At 39.9% G+C, this 25,410-nt stretch overlaps 1 protein-coding gene across 1 annotated transcript in view; it reads left to right on the top strand.

Annotated features, from left to right (window-relative positions):
- Positions 1 to 604: 604 nt before the first annotated feature.
- The window catches only part of LOC127000972 (uncharacterized), a 44,046-nt gene continuing 19,240 nt past the window's right edge, over positions 605 to 25,410 (top strand). Inside the window, exon 1 of the mRNA XM_050865147.1 lies at positions 605 to 659. Within this exon, the coding sequence (XP_050721104.1) occupies positions 605 to 659 (55 nt within the window). The remainder of the gene's footprint in view (positions 660 to 25,410) is intronic.

Here is a 25,410-nt window from a genome sequence, read left to right on the forward strand (position 1 = left end):
GAACAGACAGACTGCAACAGGAAATCATAACGCCAGGATTATATCACATTGCTACAAACTTTCATTTCTACTCAGTCGGAAGTAAGTTAGCTGATGTTATCTCTCTCTCTCTCTCTCTCTCTCTCTCTCTCTCTCTCTCTCTCTCTCTCTCTCTCTCTCTCTCGTGTGTGTGTGTGTGTGTGTGTGTGTGTGTGTGGTTCATACGTACACAACCGAACACTTGTAGCCTCCTCGTCACCCGTTTCCTCCTCCTCGTCTGATGAAAGCAAGATTACACCCAGCTCGAGTGTGTTCACTTTTCCGGTTAAGACTTGAATTAGAAACAAGTTGTGAGGTAAAATATGACCAGATTCTTTTTTCTTTTCTTCATGACCCCCGGGCGCACGCAAGACAAAGTGGGTACATAAAAAAAAAAAATGATATAGAAGGTAAATGGTTATGAAATAGAATGACACAAAAGAAGACTACTCATGATGATTATTCTTATGGAAATGATAATGATAATGATAATAACAATAACAATAACGACAATAACAATGAAAAAAAAAATAATAACCACGAAGACAGCAACAACAACAACAACAGGAAGTAAAATCAGTAGCACATGGTATGGCTGCGCGTGGCGGCGGTGCTCATCTCCGTGCAGTTGGCCCTCGATCGTGTGGTGAACCCTTTTGGCCGTATTCTTAAACATTTCTGCGCTCAAGTACACGTATTTGACAAGGCTTTCCTAGGATATGTGGGTATTTGCAGGGGTACTTTTATGACCATGGAGGTGTAAAGGGTGTCACAACATTGTAACACTTGTACAGTACTGTCTGAGTTCCAGGAGAGGGCAGTCTCCTTCAGCCTGGCACAACACATGTTAGACAGTGATCCGTTCACTAATCATTGAATTAGCTTGGCCAATTTGCACCGAGAAGCCCCTCCCCCATTCTGGCTAAGCTCCGCCCCCCTTTCACCTGATTGGCTGTTGATGACATCATAGATTGATACCAAAGACACGTACCAAATATATATGATTGAGATAATCTAGCTTCTTTCATGATTAAAAAATATTCAAAACTTAATTGAATAACGACACTCTACTTAAACAATCAGTGACATCACCTAAGAAACAAAGTACAATGATAATACTGCAAGTTTTCAAGGGAGAGCGGGCCCTGCAAAACGAGCACTGAAGGCAATGATAGTAGGCTACCTATAAAGTAATGCACACTTTCCGCCATTATTTCCTACATAGCTCATTCACATAGGCATACCAAATATAATCACATAAAAAATATATTCTACAGTAGCTTCATACAAGTAGGAATCATTGTATTGAGGAATAAGTTTCGTATCTGTGGCTGTTGCGCTGAGCGTACATACGTAGCCTACCCGTCGCTCCAAGCCACAGATACATATCCCTTAAAGGCGCCAAAAGTAGAGCCACGATGAATCAATTAGTACTACTTAGTGGAATGTGATTCTGTGTATAATATATAACATCTAGTCTGAAGGACCTGTTGGCATGCAATATATGGGTAGCAGTAACACTGTAGTTTCATTTCACACGCCTGCATATCATAAGTAAGTATAAACAGTGTAAAATGGGGTAAAAAAAATTGCTACTGAAGTGACAGCCCCTACAATATGGCGGACGGGGAAGAGCGGTGGGCTCACCCGAGACAGTACTGGCCGCGCGCCTCACGGCCACTCCACCCTTAATACCATGTTCATGACCCTGGTGGTAGTTTGACCCTTATTCTGTACCATGAACCTAAAAAAAAAAAAGACTTATTAGAACCAGACTGATTTTCCTTTTGGTCTCTAGAAATTGTTGATGTGAGTGCCGGAGGTGTCAGAAAATACCGACCTTTGACCCGGGACACAGAGCCAGCGCAACGTCCGAGTTACCTCAGTTTACCTTCCGCAGGTTTCCTCAGGTAGTACCCATTTATAGACCGTCCCGAGAGAAAGGATAAACAGCCGGGTGGACTGCTGGCCGAATGCCCAAGCCGGGACTCGAACCCAAGTCTGCAGATTCATAGTCGGGCACGCTAACCTCTGTACGTGGAGACAACAACAACAAGAACAACAACAACAACAACAACAACAACAACAACAACAACAACAACAACAACAAGAACAACAACAAGAACAACAACAACAACAACAACAACAACAACAACAACAACAACAACAACACCAACATTGAGAGAGAGGAACTGCAAATATTCCTTTTTTTTTACCAGCAATGCCAGAGAGAGCGAGGTGGGGTGGGGAGGCGTGCCGCGTGGAAACAAAAACGAGGCAGCACGAGGGAGCACTGAGCTGGACGGAGAAAGCAACAAGAAACGCCTCGGACGAAATGTCAAGCAGGAGAGAGGAAGGAAATTTGCGGGGGGTAAAAAATGAAAGTTACTCGAGCAGAAAGCACAACATTATAACTGAACCAAAATGATTGTAGCAAGAGCTAAGAAACATGTTAGTTATATTAGAAAGACCAAATTCTAAAGAGGTTAATGTAGGTTAATGAATTGGAATGATATGCAAAATATGAAAAGTGTATTGAAAAACGGCTAACCTTTCAAGACATAAAAGCCATCAGAAAGATACACGAATGTATTAAATAATGACAAAATTGAAGACGAAGAAATTAAACAAAGTGAGGATGAGAGAACAAAAAAGCATCAAACTAAATGAAACATGAAAACGATCAGAAAGACACAATTGTAATTAAAAGAATCAGTCACATGCATGAAATAGTTAAACGCGAAAATAGATATGAAAAAAACTAACATTTATTAAATCATGGTAATTGATAGACAAAAAAATAATGATAAAATATGGAGCAAATGGAAATGGGAAAGGAAATAACAAAATTGCAAAAAAAAATAACAAAGAAAACATGAAAACAATTAGAAAGAAAATATAGCAGAACAGACTCACAGCAAAATTGGAGAGAAAAATACAAGAAAATAAATGTCTGAAAAAATATACAAAAATAATGAAAAGGCAATAAATTAAATAACAAAAAATACATAAAAATTTGTAACAGTTAAGAAAATATTCACAATAGGAAGATATAAAAGAAAACATGTAGAAGAAAACACAGAGAGAAGTGATTATAGAGGAACAAAGGATAAAGTAAATACATACGCAAAAGAATAAAGCAAAAGAATAAAGGATAAGAAATATTGGGCATGAAATAAAGACAGAAATCGATATCATAAAAATTGAAGGACACGATAACTTAACGAAAAAATTAAGTACATTAAAAGACAGAAATAGAATCAAGAAATAAACTACGATGTGTATGGAGAAAAAAAAGCAACCGGCAAAATAAAACCAAAAATAATAGAAAACTAGCAATGATAAAAAAGAATGTTCCCAATTAGGCGGAGGACAAGGCCACGAAAACAATGTGCGTGACGTAAAAACAAAAGCCGAAAAAAAAATCAAGATGGAGTAGAAAGAAAGAAAATGGAAGAAAGAAAAAAAATGGAGGTATAAACAGAAGCAAAAAGAAAATTAAGATGGAGTAGAAAGAAAGAAAATGGAAGAAAGAAAGAAAATGGAGGTAAAAACAGAAGCAAAAAGAAAACTAAAATGGAGTTGGGAGAAAGAAAACGGAAGAAAAAAAATGGAAGAAAAAGAAAACGGAAGTAAAAACAAATAAAAAAATCAGGATGGAGTAGAAAGAAAGAAAATGGAAGAAAGAAAGAAAACGGAAGTAAAAACAAAGAAACAAAAAAAATCAAGATGGAGTAGAAAAAGAAAATGAAAGAAAGAAAGAAAATGGAAGAAAGAAAGAAAGAAAACGGAAGTAAAAATAAAAGCCAAAAAAAATCAAGATGGAGCAGAATGAAATAAGCTGAATAGGAGAAATAAACTAAAACAAACAAACTATGAAAGAAATGATAACTGAAAGAATATTAAACGACAATCACGGGCATGAAAAAAATGTGAGTAGAATGTCAGGAAATTATGAAAATGTGGAATATGCGTGCAAGAAAAATAACTGTAAAACATGGAAATAACGAAAAAACGAAGGACCCGTTGAAAAATAAAAGATGTGGAGTGGAACGGTAGGGAATAATGAAACAAATTAATAGGTGTCGGAGAAAAGAAAAAGGAACAAAAACGCGATAAACTAAAATAAAAATGAATGCACAAAACACACTATAAAAAGATAAAACGTATGAGGGAGACTTTTGTTTTTATTTTATTTTTATTTTGTAATCTTTTAAAATGCCTCGAGGAGCATCCTTATTTGTATGGCTATTAGGGAAGGAAGGAAAGGTGGAAAAATATAATAAAAAATAGAGGTAGAAAATAGTTTAACAGAGGCGAGGATGTGATGGAGTCCCGTTAGCCTACACCGCAAGGCAAAAAAAAAAAAAAAACACAGAGAAATAGAGTGAATGGAATATAATCGAATAAAAAAAAGAGGAAAAAAGGTGAAAACAATTACGATGACAAAATGATAAGATAATGGGTCGTATTATAAGACATTTCGTCGCTCAAGAACACATATTTGACAAGGCCTACGTAGGAGCTGTGGGCATTTCCATTTCCATTTCCTCTCTTTTTATTCGATTATATTCCATTCACTCTATTTTTCTTCGTGTTTCTTTGCTAAGTCTATATATATTACCAAGTCAAGTCATACGCAGGTTTGTGGGTGGAGACGCGGTCGAGGCGTGGTTTATGCGTGACGTTGCTTGGAGCCAAACTAGAGAATGTAGAAACAGGGATTTAGAGAAAACGAAGAAAGGCAGACTAATTTAAATCATCACTTCAACATGCCCTCCCTCACACCTCATACCGCCGTTTGTAGGCATTGTAATTACAGTCACGCAATAGCACAATAAAAAGGCATATTTTTTTTCGTCAGTGGCTTGCCTGAGCGCGCTGTGAAAGAAGGCAAGCATGCACATCCAAAGTGCACACACGGCCGCAACTTTAGTCACCCCTGAACTGGCGGGTATTTTTTTTTTTACCTTCAAGTGACGTCATCCCGCTCCTCCGCCCCCAAACCACCCCCTGCGCGTACCGGTGGCAGTTTTGAAGCAGAGTGACTTGACTTGGTATATATAGACTTAGTTTCTTTGGTCTTGCGGTGTAAGCTAACGGCACTCCATCACATCCTCGTATCTCTCAAACTATTTTCCACTTATCTTTTTTTATTATTTTTTTTTTCCATCTTTCCTTCCTTCCCTAATAGCCATACAAATAAGGACGGTCCTCGAGGCCTTTTAAAAGATTACAAAATAAAAATAAAATAAAAACAAAAGTTCCCCCCTCTGTTTTATTTTTTTATAGTGTGTTTTGTGCATTAATTTTTATTTTAGTTTATCTCATTTTTGTTCCTTTTTCTTTTCCCCGGCATCTATTTGTTTATTCCCTTCCGTTCCACTCCGCGTCTTTTATTTTTCAACGCGTCCTTCGTTTTTTTTTTTTTTTTTTTTTTTTTGTTATTTCCATGTTTTACACAGTTATTTTTCTTAATGCATTTTACACATTTTCATAATTTCCTGACATTCAACTTCACATCATCATCATTCATTATTTTCTACCTCTCTTTTTTATTATATTTTTTCCACCTTTCCTTCCTTCCCTAATAGCCATACAAATAAGGACGCTACTCAGGGCTTTTACAAGATTTCAAAATAAAAATAAAATAAAATAAAAAGTCTCCCCCCCTATGTTTCTTTTTTGTATGTGTTTTTAGTGTGTCTTTAGTGCATTAATTTTTGTTTTATTTTATCGCTTTTTTGTTCCTTTTTTTTCTCCGACACCAATTATTTTCTTCTATCGGCGTGTCCCCTTAGGTCCCTCCCCCGGGTCGAGAGAGAGAGAGAGAGAGAGATAAACAGGTGGGTTGTGGGTGGGTAGGTAGGGAGACAGTGCTTATCTGATAATTGGCGGTCGAACTGGCAGCGCCGCACTCATGGGAACTCTGGAATCTGCCACACCTTGAACCGACTTCTTGCTCTGAACAGACTATAGAACCCGACTGACCCTCTTTGAAATAGCTGATGTGAGAAGCGAAAGTGTCTTATAATACCGAGCAATATGCGACACGAGATGGAAAAGGAAGATCGTGACCGGTAAAAAGGTAATTAAGAAGAGAAAGATCAAAGTGACACGAAAATAAACGCAAAAAGATACAATTATACGAAAAAAAACTACATATATTTTCGTTCAACAGTTAAAGGGAACAGAATAATGAAGTAAATATGTGCATGGCAAATAAGCTACCGGCAAAAAAAAAAAAAAATGTTGGAAAGTGAAAATAAAACAAACAAACAGACAAACAGGTCAAGATGAAGTAGAAATAAATAAGCAAAATGGGAGAAGTGAACTAGAAAATAAACAAGTAAATAAAAAAAAATGTTGGAAAATGAAAATAAAACAAACAAACAAACAAACAGGTCAAGATGAAGTAGAAATAAATAAGCAAAATGGGAGAAGTGAACTAGAAAATAAACTAGTAAATAAAAAAAAGTTGGAAAATGAAAATAAAACAAACAAACAAACAAACAGGTCAAGATGAAGTAAAGAGAAATAAGCAAAATGGGAGAAGTTAACTAGAAAATAAACAAATAAATAAAAAAAAATGTTGGAAAGTGAAAATAAAACAAACAAACAAACAGGTCAAGATGAAGTAAAAGAAATAAGCAAAATGTGAGAAGTGAACTAGAAAATAAACTAGAAAAAAAAATATTGACAAGTGAAAATAAAACAAACAAACAAACAAACAGGTCAAGATGAAGTAAAGAGAAATAAGCAAAATGGGAGAAGTGAACTAGAAAATAAACTAGAAAAAAAAATGTTGAAAAGTGAAAATAAAACAAACAAACAAACAAACAAACAGATCAAGATGAAGTAGAAAGAAATAAGCAAAATGGGAAAAGTGAACTAGAAAATTAACTAGGAAATAAAATAACTAAATGAAAGAGAAAGATGAAGGATGAAGGAGAAAACCCAAAAGACAGCTTGCGAATAAAAAAAAAAGACTAATAAATAATAAATAAATGAAAAAATATATATAAAACAAGAGGAAACGCTTAGACAATATGTGAATAAAACCAAAAAAAAAGAAAAAAAAAGAAAAGAAAAAATAAGGCTGGAACAGAAAACACGAGAATTGAGGTGAAAAATAACACATGGAAATTAATACCAAAAAAAAAAAAAAAATGCAGAAAATAAACAAAAGATGGAAGAAGGGATGACATGAAGATATGCGAGGAAAAAAATAACATGAAAAGCAACAACCTGACGAAGGAAAAAACAAAAGGACAGAAAGGCGATAAAATAACACAGGAAAATAAGTTCATAAGGAAATAAACTATGGAAAAATATACTAAAGATGAAAGGAAGGATAACATGTATGAAGACATGCGAAGAAAAATAACATGGAAAACAAAAACCTGACTGGAAGGAAAAAACAAAAGGGCAGAAAGGCGATAAAGTAACACTGGAAAATAAGTCCATAAGGAAAAAAGAAATGGAAAAATGTACTGAAGATGAAGATGTGTGAAGATATGTGAAGAAAAAATATAGAAAGCAAAAACATGACTGGAAAGAAAATCAAAAGGATAGACGGACGACAAATTAAACAGGAAAATAAGTCCATAAAAAAAAACTATGGAAAAATATACAAAAGATGAAAGGAAGGATAACATGTGTGAAGATATGTGAAGAAAAAATATAGAAAGCAAAAACATGACTGGAAAGAAAATCAAAAGGATAGACGGACGACAAATTAAACAGGAAAATAAGTCCATAAAAAAAAACTATGGAAAAATATACAAAAGATGAAAGGAAGGATAACATGTGTGAAGATATGTGAAGAAAAAATATAGAAAGCAAAAACATGACTGGAAGAAAATCAAAAGGACAGACGGACGACAAATTAAACAGGAAAATAAGTCCATAAGATTAAAAAAACATGGAAAAATATACAAAAGATGAAAGGAAGGATAACATGTGTGAAGATATGTGAAAAAAATATAGAAAGCCAAAACATGACTATAAGAAAACAAAAGGATAGAAAGGCGACAAAATAAGCAGGAAAATAAGTCCATTAGAAAAAAAAAACATGGAAAAATATACAAAAGATGGAAAACGGGAAACTTTTAAGGGTAACATATGAAGGACAACACAAAAATAAAAGTGAAAAAAATAGCATGACTAGCATATGTAAAAAAAGAACAAAATAACGCATGAAAATTAATACAAAGGATGAAATTATGCCTGAAAATAAACACATGATGGAAGAAGAGATCGCGAGGACTGTGTGAAAAAATAAACGACAAATTAAAACGTGAAAATATCTAGAAACACCTCAATAAGATATACACGCGGGGGTAGCGGGCTTATTTTTTCATATTGTTTTCCTTTTTTTTTACGCCCTTGCACTGTCTCCTCTGCTGTAAAAAAATAAATAAATAAATCAGCAGCGTGTACGAGGAGGAGGAGAAGCGGCCAAGTCTCACGAGCCTCTATAATGTTTACCTCAGCTGTTCATCCCTGGTTATGTAAAGCGGTAAAGTCTCACGAGTCACAAGAATGTACCTCAGCTGTTCATCCCTGGTTATGTACAGTGGTAAAGTCTCACGAGTCACAAGAATTTACCTCAGCTGTTCATCCCTGGTTATGTAAAGCGGTAAAGTCTCACGAGTCACAAGAATTTACCTCAGCTGTTCATCCCTGGTTATGTAAAGCGGTAAAGTCTCACGAGTCACAAGAATGCACTTCAGCTGTTCATCCCTGGTTAAATAAGGGAGTTACATCGTTCAAGGGAAGGGTTTAAAACGGAGTAACGGGTGAAAAACAAAATAGAAGATGGTCAAAATCATGTCCCCTCCCCCGAGTTCAAGGGAATGATTTAAAACGGAGTAACGAGTGAAAAAAAGAGGATGGGTCAGAATCATGTCCCCTCCCCCGAGTTCAAGGGAATGATTTAAAACGGAGTTACGGGTGAAAAAAATAGAGGATGGGTCAGAATCACGTCCCCCCCCCCCCCCTCCCCCCTGCCTCACCCACCCACCCACACTTTCATACGCTGCACACATTTTAAACTAGAGGAAAATAGTGCGTTACATACAGCGCAGGGGAAAACGGAAACATTATAATGGCAAAATGACACATGAAGGAGTAACTATATATGTCCCAGAAGATAGATAGAGAAATTAAAAAAAAAAGGTATGAAGTCAAATTGCGATAAAATTAGTGAAGCAATAAGTATAAAAATTAAAGAGGAAAATACACAAAAAGGGCATGATAAGGATGATCAAATGCTGGGAATAAATAAAAAGATCGATAATACAATTTCAGAATTAAAAACAAAATGAAAAATTAAACGAAAGGCATAAAAAAACGGGACGGTAACGAAAATTTAAAGCGAAACAGAAAACAACAAAAAGAAAACAAATTGCTATAGAAGGGAATAAATGTTAGAAACATCAGTAAATAAACTCCTTAATATGGAGAGTAAAAGTGTAAGCAATGTACTCTACCTGCCTCCTCCTACTCTCTCTTTACCTCTAGCTTCATATCTCTCTCTTTCTCACTTATAAATGTAGAAAACGAAAGTAAAAAGGAAAATCTCTCTCTCTCTCTCTCTCTCTCTCTCTCTCTCTCTCTCTCTCTCTCTCTCTCTCTCTCTCTCTCTCTCTCTCTCTCTCTCTCTCTCTCTAAAACCACCGTAGATCACCCATATGCTATAAGATGGACATGTGGCGTTGGCGGTGATGGGGACTTTATAGTGATGGTGGTGGTGGTGATGGTGATGATGATGGTGGTGGTGGTGGTGGTGGTGATAGTGAGCTAATGGTGTTGATGGTGATGAGTCAACACTACTGGGGATGAGATTTTAATGGTGACAATCTTTCCATGGTGGTGATTGTGGTGGTGATGGTGATGATGATGTGTTAAAATGGCGAAAGACAGAGAGAGAGAGAGAGAGAATGAATTTGTTGTTTTATATGTGTGTGTGTGTGTGTGTGTGTGTGTGTGTGTGTGTGTGTGTGTGTGTGTGTGTGTGTGTGTGTGTGTGTGTTTGTGTCTGTCTGTTTGTGTCTGTCTGTCTGCCTGTCTGTCTGTTTGTGTCTGTCTGTCTGTTTGTGTCTGTCTGTCTGTCTGTATGTATGTATGTATGTATGTTGATAGGTAGGTATGTAGGCAATTAGGTAGGTCTCTCTCTCTCTCTCTCTCTCTCTCTCTCTCTCTCTCTCTCTCTCTCTCTCTCTCTCTCTCTCTCTCACTAATTAATTAACAGGTCCACAAGGCTAGGTCAGTGGTGACGGTGGTGACATTGGTAACAGTAGTGGTGGGAGCGGTGATGACACTGGCGGCGGCGGTGGTGGTGACGGCGGTGGCGGTGGCGGTGGCGGCGGCGGCGGCGGTGGTGATGGTGGTGGTTGTGGTGATCGTGAGTGGACAAGGTAACGAGGGAAGGGTCTGAGTGACGTCACGGTCGGCACACGTTATATAGCAGGCGTGCGTGAGACGGGAGAGCCAGTGTGCAATATGTCTTGGAGGGGGAAAGGTTGTGCGGCGCTTCCATGGCATCACCGCCGGGGCCCGCTGCTGCTGGTGCTGCTTGTTGTGGCCACGCTGACACACGCAAACGGTGAGACAAGACAAACACACACAAACAGCTTTCTACTTATAAGGAGGTGCTTTGGCTATTTTCTATTTTCTATTTTCCTTCTTATGTGGTTAATGTTTTTTTTCAAGTCATGTAGGAAAAAAATACTGTTATAAAAAGTTAGTTTGTTTGGCTTTCCCAATTTCTCGGCTTCCTTCACTCGTTTTTATATTTTCACTATTTTTTTTATTGATATTACAGTGCTGTTTTAGTTTCACTTATTACTCCTGTCTTTCTTTTTTTCTGCTCATGTGATTTGACGTCTTTTTTCAATTTATAGAAAAACATTGTCATAAAAAGATAGTTTCCTTATCCCTTTGCTTCCTTTACTCGATTTTTTTGTCACTCAATTTTTTTTATTGATATTACAGTGCTATTTATTTTCCATTTATTCAGGACATAAACTGAAGTGTTCGCTTGCCTTCTTATTTCTTTTCTTCCGCTGCGACCTTTATTTTACTTTTTATCGGCGTCACAACATTATTAGTTTTTGCTGTTTATTTACTAGTAGTTCAGAGTGAAAATATTCCAGGCGGCGTGTATAGCTATTTGCGTTTTCTTTTATATGCTTCAATTTTCTTTCAGTTACTTTGGAGGGATCTCAAAGTGGTGTTCTTACCGGTTATCTCGTTGTCTGTTGCTTAAAGAAATAAATCCCAGTAGTTGAGAAGTTTTTCTGGTTTTATTTTATTTTTATTTTAAGTGCTTTCATTATTTGTATGTCATATAATTTTAATCGATTATGAAGTTCTGTTTGCTCACAGTCATTTTACTTATCAGGAAGAAAAAGTGTTCGTTTGACTATTGTTTTTGCTTTACTCTTTATATTTCTCACATTTTCTTGCTTTAAGTTGTTGTTTTTTTTTCAATTTTCCGTGGCTGATTTCACAAATACGTTCTTTTATTTATTGATTTGTAATATCTTATTCATGCGTTTATCAATCAATGTCAAATTAAAATAAAGCTCAATAAAACACGACTTAGTTTAAAGTTGGTCAGCGTTACCCAAGAGTTAGGCCAAAATTTCAGAGAGAGTTCAGTCCCCCTAACCTCATCGTCCCGAATAGGATAGGTTCGCTATTGTGCATGAGCTTCGTCTACTGTGGTCTGTTTAGTATTACTTGTTCATTTGTTTTTGTTTCATGTCTTCCTTAACACAATACATTCACCTCTTCCTCCGTTTCCCTCTCTTTCTTCTACACTGGACTTCTATTCTCGTTACTTGTCTTTCATTTATGTACTTGTCTCTTGTGTCTTCCTCTACACATTGCATCCATCTCGCCCTCGGTCTCTTTGTCCTCCTTCAACCCAGTACTTCCATTCTCGTTACTCGTCTTTCTATTTGGTCCTCTGTTCATTGATGCTTTTTTTTTTACTTTTCTTCTCTTTGTCTTCTTTTACACAATCCATTTTTCGCTTCTTCTGTCTCCCTTATCTCACTTTACTTTGCACTTCCATGCTCATTACTCGTCTTTCTACATAGTCTTCTGCTCATATAATTGGTGCTTCTGTCTATCACCTCTTTCTTTACACAGTTCACTCTACAAATATAAGCCACCTGAGCCTTTCTTACAGGTAAACATGCAGGCATCTCCATCAATAAGACTCTTCTTCCTCGGCTTTCCTCTCTTCTACCCTGTACTTCCATTCTCATTGCTTGTCTTCCTACACGGTCCTCATCTCTTCTCATCATGCGCTCGTACCATACAGAGATAGCTTAACAGTGGCAGCAAAATGAGGGACTTTCACTGCTGTTTCTGTGTAGAGGGTCGTAGCATTGTGTTTATTGATCCCTGTCTGGAGCGAGCGATTTAGGTCCATATTCTCAAATAAGTTGACTTTGGACCAAATTTTCAAACGAATCGACTCAGGATCAAATTCTCAAAAATGACAACTTGGACCATACCCTCAACACCTCGGAGCCTCAGTACACCTATTTGAGTAAGCTCGGGCTGAAGCTGTGTGGGATTTTCATGGGTGTTTTTATGACCCTCGTGGTAGATTTACAACTTTTACGTCATGAGCGTCAAAGACTGGCGTAAGGGCATACCTGACTAACATTCTTGGTGGGATTTGGGAACAGTGGCGGTGAAGTCCCGAAGAGGGCGCTGACCAGAGGACTGATGAGTACGTACAGTGGCGCCTTCTTCATACGCGCAGCTTTAAAATTCCCTCGTTACAATAGTCAATTACAGCGAGCCTTGCCTCACATCATCCACCCGGCATCTCACCTCGCGTTACGCTGGTTGGTTATCGCCCACCTGCGAGGAGAGGAGGGCGATAATGTTTTCGTAGTTGTTGTTCTTTTTATTTCATTGAGTCATATGAGAACCCTGTGAAAATTTGCAGTCAGCATCACCGTGTCATTATTTACTTGGGGGAGGTTGTCAAAGCAAAATATTTTCGTCGGTGTCCGTTTTCTTTTCTTTTTCTGTGTCTGTCTGTTTGTAGGTTTACCCGTTACCAAAATATCCCACCAGATTAACATGTAAATAAATACACATGACAACATCTTTGGGTGAATGTCAAACTGATCATCTCTTGGGAAAACTCAGATAAAAACCGACTGAGTGACGGCGAATAAATGAAATTAAATGCTGACTGATTGAATGAACTTAAAGCGGCCGTGTGGAAGAGGTCGAGAGGTGGCCCGACCCAAACCATGAACTCTGCGTCCTGCTTCCCGCATTCCCCTTTCCGATAAAATCCGGTAAAAAAATACAATGATGGTGGTATCTTCACGGTACAATTTTGGCCAATATGGCGCGTAATGCATAGTATTCACTGGACTACGCTGTTACTTATGTATGTGTTCAGACATCTATGCACTTAAATAGTTTTTTTTGTTGTTGTTTTATCAAGAGTGGTAAGAAATTATCGTCAGTATATTTTTTTGCATTTCCTCTAATCTTGTTTCTGTAAATGATCACAAAGATGTAAGATTAAATTATACATTTTCGCTTCATTATTTTTTTCGAAGGATTGATCATAAATTCGCAAGACCAAAAACTTAATATATTTCATGACATTCCCTCTTCCTTATAGAAATTATCAGAAACATGTAGAATCCCGGCATTAATATATGTATTTTCGTTACCTCCACTATTTTTTCGAGTTGTCAAAAAGAGCACAGGGACATCAGAACATAAGAGAAGATAGTCTGTAAGAGGAAAGTCTCCAGCGCCAGTCACACCCGTTCCTCCATACTCACTCATTAATCCAACTCTTACTTCAAAGTGTTTCTATTACCGGAAGAACATTCTATTGGAATTTCCTTACATTCCATTCAAACTTCTTTGTGTAAAGCTGGTAAGTCGTAAGATCAAAAACTCAATTTTTACACCTATCAACTCGACACACTCTTCCAGACACCTTTCCTCTATTCTTCGACAACACTCAGCTGTCACCTCCTTTTACACTAAACATCCTCGGCCTATCTTAACCTCAAAATCTCAACTGGAAACTTTACATCTCTCACTAAATCAGCTCCCTCGAAGTTGGGTGTTCTGTATCGTCTCCGCCAGTTCTTTTCCCCCTCACAGATGCTTTCCATATACAAAGGTCTTGCCCGCCCTCGTATGGAGTATGCATCTCACGTGTGGGGGGCTCCACTCACACAGCTCTCTTGGACAGAGTAGAGTCTAAGGCTCTTCGTCTCATCAGCTCCCTTCCTCGTACTGACAGTCTTCTACCTCTTAAAACCCGCAGCTATGTTGCCTCTCTTTCTATCTTCTATCGATATTTTCACGCTGACTGCTCTTCTGAACATGCTAACTGCATGCCTTCCCTCTCCTCCCGCGGCCCCGCTGCATTCGACTTTCTACTCTAGCTCATCCCTATACTGTCCAAACCCATTATGCAAGAGTTAACCAGCATCTTCATTCTTTCATCCTTTACAGTGGTAAACTCTGGAACAACCTTCCTTCGTCTGTATTTCCTCCTGCCTATGACTTCACCTCTTTCAAGAGGAGTGTATCAAGACAACTCTTCTCCCGAAATTGATCTATCTTTTTGGCCACTTTTTACTTTTCTCTTTTATAAGAGCATCGATTACCGGGCTTTTATTCTACACATTCTTTTTGTTGCCCTTAAGTTGCTTCCTTTGCTGTATATATATATATATATATATATATATATATATATATATATATATATATATATATATATATATATATATATATATATATATATATATATATATTTACATCTATGTTTATATCCACGTAAGGACATTCTAACGATATTTTTTTTCTTTTACTCTATCATGTAATGCTTTGTGTGTATAACAAGAAAGTCGCGGAGATTTGGGAAACTGCAATAACTCGGTGAAAAAAAATCCCGTGGTGAACACCACTGAGTGCCGGGGATCGAACCCGGACCTTCTGTGTAGAAGTCAGAGCAGCACACCAACTGAGCCACTGGTGAGCTACATCAGTGGTCCAGTTGATATAATGCCCTGGCTTATACTCAGAAGGCCCAGGTTCGATCACCGGCACTCAGTGGTGTTCATTACGTTAAAGTCGTAAATATATTTCATTACGTTCCTCGTTCTGTTTCTATCACCGTAAAAACGTTATATTTATATATTTTTTCTTAACATTCCATTTACTTATTGTTTTGTGCAAGTAACCGAAGTCGTAAGATCATCGTACTACCATACAGCCCATTCCAATCTTTCACTTTTGTTCTATAAATTACAAGAGGTCGTAAGGTCAATGTACAAAGCATTGTTCGTCAATATTTACGCATTATTGCGCTTAGTAGTGCAGTGGTTAGAACGCTCTCTTCATAACCAAGAGGCCCCGGGTTCAGTTCCCAAGCGGAGTGGAGACGGATGGGCGGCCTCCTTTAATTCGTGCCCCGTGTCCACCCAGCAGTTATGGGTGCCGGGTGTCGGTCTGGGGTTGTGTCCCGCCTCCCGGGTGTGTGGGTGTGTGAGGCCTCAGCCGTGCCCAGATATCCGTCACATGTAAGCTCCGTACTCAGACCATGGTGAATTAAACACACACCCACACACACCCACACACACACTTTTTTTTTCCTGATATACATACTTAATGGGCCGGAGCGTACGTACAAATCGGAGAACACGCCGTAATGGATGTGCGTTTATTCTTCCACGGTTTTTTATGAGATCAGAAGCAGAAAGATCATTGTACTTTTACGGTCCAGTCTGCTTTTCGCTGGTTATCATGAGAGGCGAAAGTGTGCTCTATATTATTGCCATCAGTTGTTTTTCCTTTCATTTTTATCATTATTGCTATCAATTTTGAAGTCATTGATGTTACTGTTATTGTTGTTGCTATGACTTTCTGCAGAAGCTTTTCGTAACCATTTGTCCAAATTTGAAGCCGAAATCATTCAAAATGTGTTATCATTCAGTAGATTAGGCGCGCGCGCGCGCGCGCGCACACACACACACACACACACACACACACACACACACACACACACACACACACACACACGATCAAACGCACACGCACACGAACACGCACGCAAACTCAAACTCAAACGCACACACACGCGCACGCACACTCACTCAAAATAAAAATAAAAATAAAAATAAAACTCAAACTAACGCACACGCACACGCACGCAAACTCGAACACACACACACACACACACACACACACACACACACACACACTACTCCGATAGCTCAGTGTATTAAGCCTCTGCCCCGTCAGACTCCGGCCTGGCAGACTGAGGTTCGAGCCCCGCTCAGACCGAGATTGTTCTGCTGCCAAGGAGCGGTTACTGTCCCCCCTTGAGCACGGGGGATGGGTGTGTGGAGGTCTTGGCAATACCCAGAGATCGACTAATGATCCTTGCTCTAATCGGGAGGGTACTAGCTGGCAATGTGACGAGTCCATCAGACCGTGGTAAATGACACACACAAACACATTCTCTCTCTCTCTCTCTCTCTCTCTCTCTCTGTCTCTCTCTCCAGCATTTACCTCATCATCCTTACACAACCGGTTTATATACTTCCTTCACTGCTTTACTCTCACTCTCAGCAGACGCGGATGAGAGAAAAAACAATGTCATAACCAGTCTCATTTCTGCATTAAGTAATTGTCGTAAAAAGGTTAAACCGCTCGCATTTGTGACTTAATCCGTTTTTTTTTTTTTTTTACTATTAATGCGATCGTGTGTGTATGTCTGTATTTACAACGTAGATATATGTATGAACGAATATATTTGTCTATAGATCTGGAGAGAGAGAGAGAGAGAGAGAGAGAGAGAGAGAGAGAGAGAGAGAGAGAGAGAGAGAGAGAGAGAGAGAGAGAGAGAGAGAGAGAGAGACAGGATCATTTAACTTTCTGACTTGCTCTAGGCTTCAACCAAATAAGGTGGTCAACTAATGGACTGAAAGTGTGTGTGTGTGTGTGTGTGTGTGTGTGTGTGTGTGTGTGTGTGTGTGTTACAGTAGTTTAGTAGGAGTAATAATTATAGTTACAAGCATAACGAATACTTTAACTAAACTATAGAACATGATACTGGAAACTATGATTATGGTGGAGTACACGATAGATGCCAAGCGGGAGCACAGACAGACACAGGGAAGGTTTAGGTCTCTGCTGCCCTTAGGTTATTGTGTGATTATGCTGCGTACAAGACATGAAAACAGTTCGTCCTATTTGTAAACTGAATTAAAACATAGGACCGTGTAATACGAGGCAAACTAATTGATAGGCTTGAGTGTTTAGGATGTGGTAAGATGATAACTGAAGCGATGAGGTCAATGTTTGCTTGCACTGAAAACCTTATGAAGTCTGTAATGATAAGAGTCGTTAGTCAGTGTTCGTCAAGTGGCCCAGAGTCTTCACTATGGGCCAATTTCACAGTCCAGTACAGTAAGTTTCTAAGCTCCCAAACCAAACACAAAGCACTACGAAAATTCCTTGTATATGTTTGGCGTTGATACAAAAAGGAGGAAATTTTAGGGAAACCCACAGGAAATCTTTTTAGTATCTGGTGTTGAGTAAGAAAAAACGGATCACTGTGGAGAATACAGTTTGTTTTGGGCGCTTACAATGACTGTGTGTTGGACATGTCGAACTGCCCCTTGATATTGAACGCTCGATGAATCTTCTGAAAAGCAAAATCGCAGCAGACACCTTTCGAACTGTTTCTTAATAATCGTTTATAATTCCCTATCGCTCTTCGTTTTCTTGAGCAGTAGTTTTTGCGGGGAAAGGGGGTTCTGTTTTTTGCTTGCTCTTGATTGCTTCCTCTAAAAAAATAAAAATAGACGGCTTTTTGGTAAGCGTGCGTTGTCTGTTATTAATGAATGGTATGGTGATAACGGCCACAAGTAAGGGCATGTGTGAGGCGAAGATGAACCTTGTGTTGCAATACTGTGATAACTTGAATGCCTTCGAGAGGGGAGTATCAAGAAACCTCTCCATCCGAAATTGAACCTCTTTGGCCGTTCTTCTTTCGTCTTTTACTCGAGTACTTCTTAGCTGGCCTTTTTGTTTTTTGTCTTTATTTCACTCCTTAAGCAGTTCCCGTTGCTGTTAAAAAATGGAATGGTCTTTTAGTTATTAACAGCGACAAGAGAGAGTGGCGAGATCAGAGAGCGGCTGGAGTGAGCGTGATCCTTGCTGTGAGGACCTGTTCCTGGGCGCGTGGTTCACTGACACCGCCGTGATAGACGCTGCGCTGAACTTGCTCGAGACAGCAAGTGAGGCAGTGGTGGATAAGTTTTTTTTTTTTTTTTGTGTGTGTGTGTGTTGCTAATACGCAAAGGCCGCCTGTGTTCAAGAAAGTGTTTGATGCTGCGGTGGCGTAATACCTGTTATTGTTGAGTCATGGCTAACTAACGAGCATGTAAGCAAAGAAAGATAGTTCAATGGTCTTGTTAAATGCTAGTTGTAAGTAAGAAAAACACTATTTATCTATGTATGACTGAAAGCTGTATCCTATAGTAGCAGTCATGGACGTGTTACAAAAAAAACTACAATATCCTAAGATCAAAGTTAGAATGCATGGACATGGGACAACACTTCCGTAAATTATATGAATTTGGCAAATAAGAAAAAAACGTGGATATCAATTATTAAAAATACAAATATTACTGAAGCTTGATGGAGACCCTAATGAGAAGACAAGACACTGTCAGACTTAAACCAAGCAGCGCAACGACGATCGTGGCACACAAAACGGACCTTAACCCACTGTTGACAGAACACAAAGCAAATATAGCTGCTTTTGTAATGCCTGACTCCCAACGCGAGTCGTTCACAAGATCAAGATAAGTGTCACAGCCTCAGGGTACGGATCGACAGGTGGAGTCGCTCGCCCGCCGATCACAGTGTTTGTTCACGCAACGGCACTCAGGGTCAGACGCGGCGACACGTGTTGGTGGTGCGTCCGTTGACTGTTCCCCTCGTGACGGGCGTCCAGTGCTCAGGTTTGGCTTGAAAGCGTTAGTGACGTGCTGAACAAGAATATTCATATACGAGAAATAATAACTATGTTTTTGACGCATCGAGCACTTTTACCCGAGTGGTCAAACCGCCCCAACGAGGTAAAACACGACCTTAGTTTCTTAATTGGACTATATTAATTTTACATGTTTTATGATTATATAAGCCACGTTCCTTCGTCAAGGAATATCTAACTGTATGCAAGAGTAATAGTTGCAATAGTATTAGTGGTATGTGTGTGTGTGTGTGTGTGTGTGTGTGTGTGTGTGTGTGTGTGTGTGTTTTGACAGTCTGCGTGTATGGAGTTTAAATGATACGAACATTTGTTTGGCTTCGCTTTCTGATCGTGTCATTGTTATCATTGTATGTATGTATGTATGTATATATATATATATATATATATATATATATATATATATATATATATATATATATATATATATATATATATATATATATATATATATATATATATATATATATATATATATATATATATATATATATATATATATATATATATATATATATATATATATATATATATATATATATATATATATATATATATATATATATATATATATATATATATATATATTAAGAGGTAGCGCCTTCGTGGAGTAGTAATTAGAGTCCCTGGTTACAACTCCGCGGGTCCGGGTTCGAATCCCGGCCCGGGGCAGTTGGTGTGCATCTCACCAAGCTGTTCATCCTTCTTTCTGGGCTGGTCGATAAATAGGTGCCTGGGGACACCTGGGGAAGGCATGCTGTGGCCATCCCGGATTTCACACTGGCCCGTGTCCCGGGGTAACCCTTCCTTACCCACCACAGGCTCAAAGGGCCAACGGATTGGAGATGAGCACCGCAGCCACGCGCAGCTATAGCGTATGTAAACACTTTTATCTTAAAATAAAATAAATTAAAGGTTTCGACTTAGCACTAGCAGTGCAATCTTAATCACAGTTCGTCATAATATCGCCAGCATCGTAGATTAGTTTAAGAAAGTAAAGGTAAATGTGAAGAGAGAACGGAAAGAGAAACGACGGGGCTGGACAACACGGGGGCATCAGCATCAATATTCTCCTCCTCCTCCTGCTCCTTCTCCTCCTCCTACCATTAGCATTATTCTTATTCATAATAACGTTAAGGATGCGACTGTTTAACCAACCATGTCACCACAAACCATCCGTGTGTGTGTGTGTGTGTGTGTGTGTGTGTGTGTGTGTGTGTGTGTGTGTTTCCTTTCCCCTTCTCTCCCGGCCGCGCACACACACACACACACACACACACACACACACACACACACACACACACACACACACTAATAAATCACTCCCCGCGACAGTTGACGACCATAAAGAGTCACGGCTGTTTCCCCGTTGCTAAACACTCACCCTTGGGCAACCACGGGAGTCACGGGCGAGGGAGAGCCATAGAACAGGAGAGTCTGGCCATTCCTCATCACGGGCGCCATGTTACCAAAAGAGACGCCGGAAAATTCAAATTGGTAGTGACGCAACAGCCTTTTTACGTCAGGATCTGAAGTAGTACCTAGCGCGCGCACACACCAAAAAATATCGTATCAGCATCCCTCTGAATTTCGTCCTGCTCTTTTGGTTGCAACATGGCGCGTGTGATGACGTTGGGCAAACTCTCTTATTCCGTGACTCTGAGCGGCAAGACAGGATCGGTTCTTACACACTACGTACGCTAACTCCTAAAGCTACTCCATTCTCCTCTCTGAAGGTTGCGGGGCCAGTGGCGAGAGATACTAGAACGTGTTGGGGCATATCACTAGACTGGGGCCCGCACTCTCAGGCGCTTTCGGCTCTCAACAAATACTTCTAAAGGCCCCAAAGGAGATGAGTCTGGTTCTTATGAGTATATTTTCACGTCCAAAATACAGAAGCCTTGTCAAGCTATCACTAGGCTCATGAGAATATGTATGTACCATTTGAAATACCCACAGCCTCGTACCATTTGAAATACCCACAGCCTCCATGGAAGCCTTACCAAATGTGGGTGTGTGAGCTCCGAAATAATTGAAAATGTGGGTTGGTGCGGGTGGATACGTACGTTTTTAAAATTCATCATTCACCTCCATGCGCTGGTACTTTTTGGAGCCAATGTTCAAGACGGGGGGATCAGCGTTGCCAAATTATCGTACACATCGCATTGCTTTGTTGTAGTTTCTGACTTATAACTATTGCGAAAATGAAAGAAAACCATCACTATTTAACATTTTCAGGAATAACTTTAATTTTTGATCGTTATTTGTAAAGGTACGAGAGTTTTAGGAATGAAAATGCTAAAAATGCGATGTTCAGAGTATGACAATTGGCATCGCTGGTGGGGATACACATAAATTAATAATGAAGATTTTAAGTGAATAAAATAATGATATAACATAAAACACCCTCACGAAAGCAGATTCATTCATATATTTAGACTATTACGGGCAAAACACTAAATAATTATATATAACAAATAAATAGGAAAAGGAAAATTGATGGAAATGAAAAGTATAAACCTTGGCTATTGATGTAACTCTCTCTCTCTCTCTCTCTCTCTCTCTCTCTCTCTCTCTCTCTCTCTCTCTCTCTCTCTCTCTCTCTCTCTCTCTCTCTCTCTCTCTCTCTCCTCCTCCGACAGACTGACCAAAAACAACGCCATGAATTTTATCGCAGTTTAGTTGTGGTCTTGCGGTCGTGGGGGAAGGACGCACGTTCGGTCTCTCTCTTGTGGTGGAGGGGGGGTGGGGGGGGGAGAGATGTGTGAGAGAGAGAGATGGGGCAGACAGTGACGCGACAACCCGCCATATTGTTTCTGTATGGGGATAACATTTGAGTTGCTACACTTCACCAGATAGCATTAAACTTTCCAAACATTGATATCAGCTATGTATCTTTCATGTAAGTGTCGCTCATGAACTTACTTACAAAACTTGAAATGTTCACGTCAGACCAGACCACACAAACATCGTTGAACAATTTCCGACTGTGTTCATATCTCACGTTACAGATGATCTAGTGCTGATCTCATTGGTGAAGAGGAGAGAGGGAGAGAGGGAAGGATGAAGGGGAGAGAGGGAAGGAGGGAGGGAAGGATAAAGGGGAGAGAGGGAAGGAGGGAGGGAAGGATGAAGGGGAAAAAGGACCAAAAAATCAGGAAATACCTCTCTAAGAATTACATTATTATCCTTAAAATGCTTCCCAACTTCTGTTTATTTATCGCATCTTTAATCTTTCTCTTTGTTATTTTGTATTTTTCTGTATCTCTGTGGCTGAAAGTTTACTATAGTCTGTTCATTTAAGTCTGCCCCAAGCTGACAACATAACCTAAGCGTGTTCGTAAGCACAGTGCAGATAAGCAGAAAGTGCTGCGTGAGATAAACACAAACAGAGGTTAAAGAAAACTTGGAGGCCATAGCAGTAGCCAATCAGCACTCAGCTTGCAAACACGCTTAGGTTTATGTTGCCAGTTTGGGTCGGACTTAAGTGAACAGGCTAGTGTGGGGGGTGGGGGGGGGGTGCAAGAGGGGGAAGGAACACGACGCTAAACAGAGGCAACACTTACGCGGCACACCCGTGACTCGTCTGATGGCAGGCTACTCTCTGCTTCTTGACATATTACCCCTGTCAGTCCTTCTCTCAGCACCACGGGGGACTCTGTGTAATTCGATGTCCTTCCCAAAGCCATCGTTCCAGCCAACACTCGCACACAGCGCCACAATGCCCTGGAAAGAGAGACACCACCTGATCACTCGCCTATTACGGGCAAAACACTAGAAAAATTATAAATGACAGATCAATAGGAAAAGGAAAAGAGATAGAAATCAAAAGTATAAACCTTGGGTATTGATGTAACTCACACACACACACACACTCTCTCTCTCTCTCTCTCTCTCTCTCTCTCTCTCTCTCTCTCTCTCTCTCTCTCTCTCTCTCTCTCTCTCTCTCTCTCTCTCTCTCTCTCTCTCTCTCTCTCTCTCTCTCTCTCTCTCTCGACGTAAATAAGAGAGGAGTGACTACGGGACCAATATTTTTCTACAATCCAAAATCAAGTAAAAGCATTTCATTAGGTTGTTGTTTTCTGCAGCAAAAGAGGCAGCTCAAGGGCAAATAAAAAAGTGTGAGGAAAAATAAAAAGTCCGCTAATCGCTGCTCCTATAAAAGAAGAGTAGTAAACTTGTCCCCTACCAATGTATCTTTTAGTTTCCTGGTGCTACTTCCACATGTATCCTTAGTTGTATAATCACACTCTGTACTGCCTGGGGGTTGGGATGGCATGCTCCTCCCTTCTCCTTTGTTGTTTACTTGCAACAATAAACTATCAATCAATCAGTCAAGAGTGGCCGAAAGAGAGGATTGTTACGAAAATGCTATGAGATGGATGTACGACAGCTCTCTGCCATCCAGCTCCACTCAGCAACCATTTCATATACTTAAACAGACGTGTATGGCATGACCCCGAATACGTACGTCAGAGTAGATCACAAAACGGCGCCCACGTGAGCCAGCCAATCCCAAGCCACTTTCTCTACAAGCAGTGTCGTATGAGAGAGAGAGAGAGAGAGAGAGAGAGAGAGAGAGAGAGAGAGAGAGAGAGAGAGAGAGAGAGAGAGAGAGAGAGAGAGACACGGGATAAGACATAAGGCACAATAGAATACACACACACACACACACACACACACACACACACACACACACACACACACACACACACACACACACACACACACACACACACACACACACACAACAAAAAAAAAACATTGGTACATACAAACAAAAAGAACAAACACTCATTCCCACAAACAAAAAAAAAAAAAACATACACAAACATTCACACACAAACACACAAGAACACATACATACACAAACACTCGCACACACAAACACACAAAACACATACAAACACTCGCGCTAAAACACGCATGAACACACAAACACAAACAGCTGTACGCATAAACAAACAAAACACATACAAGCACAAACAGGTCACTCAGTCGGTCAGCAAGTCACCCACTCCGTCAGTCAGTTAGTTAGTCAGTCATAAGTTAAAAGTTATGTTATTTTAGTCAATCAGTTAACCAATCAGTCATACAGTCGTTAACCCAATCAGTCAGCTCGTCAGTTAATATAAAGAAAGGAGTCAGGCAGATAAGCACTCAATTAGTCAAGTCAGTAAACTCAATCAGTAAGTTAAATCAGCTGTTTTTGTGTTAGTCAGTCAGTCAGTCAGTCGGTCGGTCGGTCAGTCAGCTAGTTTGTTAGTTAGTGAGTCTTTTCATCTTGTATAAAATGATCTCGTTTAAAAGTCAACTTCTCAAAGACTTTGTTCGACGAGATATCAAATTGACACCATTAAAAATGTATTATTATTTTTAGTAGTAGTAGTAGTAGTAGGAGAAGGAGGAGGAGGCGGTGGCTGAGTCGACAGAGTGACGGCGCCGCGTTCAAGAGGACGCGAGTTCAATCCCCGCCCGGTGCCACCAAGCTGGAATTTTTCAGCCGCCGCCGAGTGGCTTAAAACTACCCACATACTGTCCAGAAGACCACCTATCAACCCGGACTCTAGATTCTAGGATTAAAGATGAGCTCCAGGAGGGCAGCATGAGCCAATGCAAGATGGCGCCACTATAAACACTCGCCTGCGCCAGAACGGGCTGGGCCGACCATCAGGCCCCACCGGGAAGAAGCCTACGGGCGCAATAGGCAGCGACTTAAAAAAAAAAAAAAAGTAGTAGTAGTGGTAGTAGTAGTAGTAGTAGTATAGAAGTGGTAGTGGTTGCTGTCGATCCTTGAAAACTGGCGACCCTAATACTTATCATCGAAGAACCGCTCGATGTTTTTTTCCTTTCTTTCCCACGAGCCAACACGCCAAGTCACGGCTGCAACAATCTATACACGCCGCGCCTCCAATGTAATAGTGCTGACTTGCCTTCTGTTTATCTGAGTGCAACTTTGTATGTTTACACTTCGGGGTCGCAGGCAAACCTTCCCTCTTGTTTCCTTTACGATAGCTTTTTTTACGGTTATGAATAAACACACCTTGAATAAATACAACAAAATACAAAACGGTCAGTCAGCGAGTAGGTCCCGATCACCAAAAGTGCCGCTCCACCAGCTGGCATCGCCCCCCCCCCCCCTCAACACAGCCGTCACCATTCCCCCTCCCCACCACCACCCCCAACACAGCCGTCACCCTCCATACCCCCCTCCTCCCCCATCCCCGGGCCCTCCAATCCCTCGCAGCGGTCGGCAGCGTTCAAGGGAGACGCAGAGGAATGACTTTCACTTGCGGGGAAACTAATTATTACCT

Source organism: Eriocheir sinensis, chromosome 19, assembly GCF_024679095.1.
Source record: "Eriocheir sinensis breed Jianghai 21 chromosome 19, ASM2467909v1, whole genome shotgun sequence".
NCBI lineage: Eukaryota > Metazoa > Arthropoda > Malacostraca > Decapoda > Varunidae > Eriocheir > Eriocheir sinensis.